Source organism: Ovis canadensis, chromosome 22, assembly GCF_042477335.2.
Source record: "Ovis canadensis isolate MfBH-ARS-UI-01 breed Bighorn chromosome 22, ARS-UI_OviCan_v2, whole genome shotgun sequence".
Classification (NCBI taxonomy): Eukaryota; Metazoa; Chordata; class Mammalia; order Artiodactyla; family Bovidae; genus Ovis; species Ovis canadensis.
The window spans coordinates 28,837,758-28,843,010 of NC_091266.1; the positions used below are offsets into that span (position 1 = coordinate 28,837,758).

Consider the following 5,253-nt stretch of genomic DNA (forward strand, 5'->3'; position numbering starts at 1 on the left):
ATGGGATTCTCCAGGCAAGAATACTGGAGTGGGTTGCCATTTCCTTCTCCAGGGGATCTTCCCAACCCAGAGATTGAACCCAAGTCTCCTGTACTGCAGGCAGATTCTTCACTGTCTGAGCCACCAAGGAAGCCCAAGGTATTTTGCCTTGGCTAGTCGGAGAAAGCAATGGCACCCCCCTCCAGTACTCTTGCGTGGAAAATCCCATGGACAGAGGAGCCTGGTGGGCTCTAGTCCATGGGGTCTCGAAGAGTCGGACAGGACTGAGCGACTTCACTTTCACTTTTCACTTACATGCATTGGAGAAGGAAATGGCAACCCAGTCCAGTGTTCTTGCCTGGAGAATCCCAGGGATGGGGGAGCCTCGTGGGCTGCCGTCTGTGGGGTCGCACAGAGTCAGACGCGTCTGAAGCAACTTAGCAGCAGCAGTCATTATTAGTGGCACTTTACATTATCTTAGTTCTGCTGTTGTCTGTATATAATGACGGCTGAATAATTTTAATATGGCTGAAGCAGCTGTCTTGCTTTACAAAGGGGAAAGGAGAGCTCTGGAGCCTGTTTTAACAATTGAAATGGGGAAGAGTTTGAATGTGGTGAGTCACAGGTCACAGGAGAGACGAACTTGGGGTAAGTTCATCAAAGCTCTGAAGTCCATAAGCATCCGGTGGGAAGTAAGAACTGCTCTTTGAAGTTGTAAGAGAGCCATGGAGCTGGGAGGGCAGCTGTGGTCCCCAAGCCTCCAAAAGCAGAAACATTCTCATCTCCTTTCAAGTCGTTGTCATTGAAAGACATCTCATCAATCTCAATGTTTTGCCAACTATGTGAAGAATGTACAGAACAGGTAAAAGTTTACATTTTCTAGGGGCTGTTCAAGGAGGGGGAAGCTCGGGAGATATTCAGTATCGGTCAGATTGTTGCATTTACAATTGTTCTTCTCACAGTTAGGTCAGCCAAAAACCCTTCTATCTGGTGGTGGCTCAAATGTCTCAGAGGTTGAGCCCTATAATATAAATGAATAAAGTCAACTGAGACGATGTGCAGGAGCAGTGGAAAAACTCAGGAAAATATATCTAAGTGCTTCCCTGGTGGTCCAGTGGTTAAGAATCCACCTAGCAATGCAAGGGACACCAGGTTTGATCACTGGTCTGGAAAGATCCCGCATGCTGCAGAGCAGCTAAGCCCAGGTGCCACAACTACTGAGCCCTTGTTCTAGAGCCTGGGAGCCAAAACTATTGAGCCCACTTGCAGCAACTACTGAAGCCCACACTCCTGCAGCCCAGAGCCCTTGCTCTGCAACAAGAGAAGGCACTACAGTAAGAAGCCCTTGAACCACAATGAAAAGTAGCCCCTGCTAGGCACAACTAGAGATGTGGGCAGATGAAGATCCACCACAGGCAAAAGTAATGAAATAAATAAATCTTAAGGAAAGTATATCTAATGTAAAGAGGGCAGCCAACTTCAGCATCATGTTGCCATGTAGAAAGGTGTGTCGAATGTTGTCAGATCTAATTTTACACAAGAATTCAAACATCTGGCTTTTTATATGAAATTATTTAATTTTCAATGCTGGCAACAAATCCCAATTGGGAGGAAGGGAGGAAGAGCAAAAAAAATGCTATAACTACATGTAGGGCAAACAGAGAAATGATAGGGCCCAGGTTTGCCAGTTTGTGATTTTTCCCTTATGCAGACTTCTTACTTCTTGTCTTCCCCCAGCAATTCAAGATATTTTTAGGAACTTCAACGTTTAGTCAGAACTAGATCAAATGCAATCAAAATTTCCATTGTCCTGCCAGTTCTTTAAATCTAGCCATACAATTTCTACTGAGCACCTAATGTGTGCAAAGTCTATTATTACATCTTATTTAAAATGGAATATGTTAACAATTACATGAAACAGATATGACTGCCATTCTGAGATGTGTGCTTACATTTTAGCTGTTTTTAAAAACACGATCAAACAAAAGAGAATTGTTTTTTAAAACCAACTTCTATAATTCACTTCCGAATTTGGAAGGTTAATGGGGAAGTTTCAGAATACCAGGCATCACTCTGTTTAAAAGCAATACTTCTAAAATAATTCAGAGGCAAATCATCTCGAAAATCTTTTCACTGGAGTCAAGTTTGAGCTCCCATTGGCTTTGATCCCTATAGGGATCATCTATGACTGGAGACAGCACCCAAGTTCATTCTAATTCCTAAAGAGAGAAAAAGTTGGTAACCTTGTCAGTCGAGTAGATGAGTACATGAGAAGACACTGAAAATCAGTCTGGCTCAGGTTATCAATTGTAATGTAAATGTGTTAAATAGTGTACGTTGTATCCTGCTTCCCACAGGAGTCACAGCATTTTAGTCACTTTTTCCCACTTCCTTTTTTCAGCGTCTCTCTGTACCCATCTTTCTCCCCAGTCTACAGTTTTTGCACATTTAAGGTATGCCTACTTACGTCTGTTTTCACTGTTTCGTCTGCTCTTAATCAGGCTCGACTCAATAGTTTTTAACTTCTCTGCTGTCTCAGGGGCTGTCCATACCCTTTACATTCCCATCCCAAGCCCCCCACCCCCACCCCCACCCCCACTCTACCCCCAGTCCCCTTCTAGAACCGGTACTCTTCACCCACTCTCCTGCATCTCCTGGCCTAGGATGCCCTTAGTTTTCCCTCCCTGGCTGGGCATAGACCCTCCCTCCCTCGCCCCCCCACCCCTCTTCCCCAGGGTTCCCCAGGCCCTCATCCTCAGCCATTCCAGAAATTGACAAAGAAGTTGCAGAGAGAGTGCCACTTCTCAGCACAGTAGGTGTCCGTGAGCTTCGCGTTCTCGTCCAGCCCATCGGGATCAGGCCCGGTCCCCAGTGGTCGCTCCTCGTCTGGGTCCCAGGCCGCCTTCCTCTGGCCCCCTTTGGGCTTCTGCTCAGAGGGCTTCCTTTTGGGCGGCGCGCTCGGGAGAGGCGGGGCCCCTGCCACCGTGCCGAGCGCGGGCTCTCGGGGCTGCCCCCGGCTCCCGGCCCGGGGCTTGGGATCCCGGGTTAAGCCCGCCGCCGCTTTAGGGGTGACGACCGGGAATGCCTGGGGCACCAGGCGCAGCTCCGCGCCACGGCCCTTCTTGCCGGCGCACAGGCGGGCCTTGAGCGGCGCGGGGTCGTGGCAGGGCCGCCGCTTCCTGCGCAGCCGGCTCAGCACCTGCTTCCAGTAGTGCGAGCGGCGGGCGGCGTAGACAGCGCAGCGCCCGGGCTCTCCGCGGTAGGCGCACTGGTGGCGCGCCCCGTCCGGGCCTTCGCAGCGCAGCGCCAGCTCGCTGCCGGCTTCGGGCCCTGGGGCGGGCGGCAGGAGCTGCCAGCTGCACGTGTGCCGCTCGGGGCTGACAAAGCGGCCGGAGGAGCCGCCTGCGGAGCCCGAGGCCGATTCGGCCGCGATGCCGGCCGCCCCCTGCTTTCTCCCGGCGGCCGCGAGGAGGCAGCCGCCCAGCAGCAGCAGAAGCGAGAGCGACGCTCGCCACCTCAGAGGACTCATGGCTTGTGGTGTCTGCGCTCAGGTCGGCTCTCCAGGGACCCCCTGAGCGCTTCAGCGGTAGCGGGGCCAGGAGAGCAGCATCCTTTGGTCCTGGGGACAGAGGCAGAGACGGCTACTGACAGAGTACAGGCATCTGCCAACCCGCCTCCCCAGACTCCCTGGGCGCTGGTTTCCAGGGGGCAGTAGCAGCTTGCGAAAGGCCCTTCTGCAAAGTTTTCCTGAGAAAAAGCCAATTACTATCTAAACAATCTTTTTGGAACTATTTGCGCATTGAGGTTATCTCCCCAGTGCAAATACTGTAGCAAAGCGACGCCTGGTGATTACCACCTTCACCCATTCCCACCCTCCAGTAATCATATACAAAATCGTTTCAAATTATTCTTTGGAAAAATGCACTTTTACTGCACTTTGAACTTACCGAATTCTGGGAGAAGGTAGGACGAATTACTGCGTGAAGGATTAGTCTGTTTTAGCCGACTCCCAGTGAATGAACGGAGTTATCAATGGAACAGAAGGGGCCTCCCCCACTACGCCCCTCCCAAACTTCTCTTTCACTGGGAGATTTCCCATCACCGCGCCACACACACACAGACACACACACACACACGATGGAAGTGATGATATAACATGAAATATAAATCTTTTGATTTCAGGGTTTAATCACACGAATTTTAACGTCATTCTTTTCTTTCCTCTTACATATTTTTTCTTAAACTGTATTTATTTTAATTGAATTATCGTTGATTTACAATACTGTATTAGTTTCAGGTGTACAGCAAAGTAACTCAGTTATATGTATATAGCGATATTCCTTGTAAAAACTCTTTTCCATTATAGTTTATTACAAGAGATTGAATATAGTTCCCTGTGATCTACAGTAAACCCTTGTTGTATATCTATTTCATATACAATAGTGTGCATCTGTTAATCCCATACTTCCAATTTATCCCTCCCTCCAAATCAGTTGTTCTCAGTACTCTTTTAAAAATAGGCATTCATAACTATATTTGCAGTAATAGAAAAAAAATGTTTGAATAGCGCTTCCTTCATCTTTTAATAACAGCTTTATTTACCATTTTGCTGTGCTTGGTTGCTCAGTCGTGTCCGACTTTTTGCCACCCTACTGACTGCCAGGCTTCTCTGTCCATGGGGATTCTCCAGGCAAGAATACTAGAGAGGGTTGCCATGCCCTCCTCCAGGAGGTCTTCCCAACCCAGAGATCAAACCCAGGCCTCCCAAACTGCAGGCAGATTCTCTACTGTCTGAGCTACCAGGGAAGCCCTTTTATACAGTTCACCCATTTAAAGTGTAAAATTCAGTGGTTTTTAATATATTCACAGGTGCAACTATCACTACAGTTAATTTTGGAGCATTTTTATGACCACAAAAAGCAACCTGTACCCTTTAGCTACTATACCCGCTCTCCTTTTACATATTTAATCATTTGGAAACGAAAGTTAAAACAGAAAGATCTGAGTTTTAAGAGTTAAATAAAATGAAATGAAGCAAAAACGACTGTAAATAGCCTAAACTGGGCACTGTTTACACTCTGATTTTTGTATCATTCTGAATTCTTTATTTTCACCCACCATTTCGAATCATTTTTCTCATCCTAATAATATTAATCCTAATAACTGTTACTACTGATAAAAATGTAATATCCTAGTTTACTGACTTATTACATTGTCCAGCATTTCACCCAGGGGTGAACATTGATCTTTTGATTATTTTTAGGTATTATAAAT

The 5,253-nt window shown here is 47.3% G+C and overlaps 1 protein-coding gene across 1 annotated transcript; it reads right to left on the reverse strand.

Moving 5' to 3' along the window:
- Positions 1 to 2,732: 2,732 nt before the first annotated feature.
- FGFBP3 (fibroblast growth factor binding protein 3) lies at positions 2,733 to 3,508 on the reverse strand. The gene has a single exon (XM_069567251.1). The coding sequence runs from the start codon at positions 3,506 to 3,508 to the stop codon at positions 2,735 to 2,737; it is 774 nt and encodes a 257-aa protein (XP_069423352.1). The 3' UTR covers positions 2,733 to 2,734.
- Positions 3,509 to 5,253: the final 1,745 nt, after the last annotated feature.

Excerpts from the sequence above, each read along its gene's own strand:
- FGFBP3 (XM_069567251.1), bottom strand. The coding sequence starts at position 3,508 with ATGAGTCCTCTGAGGTGGCGAGCGTCGCTCTCGCTTCTGCTGCTGCTG.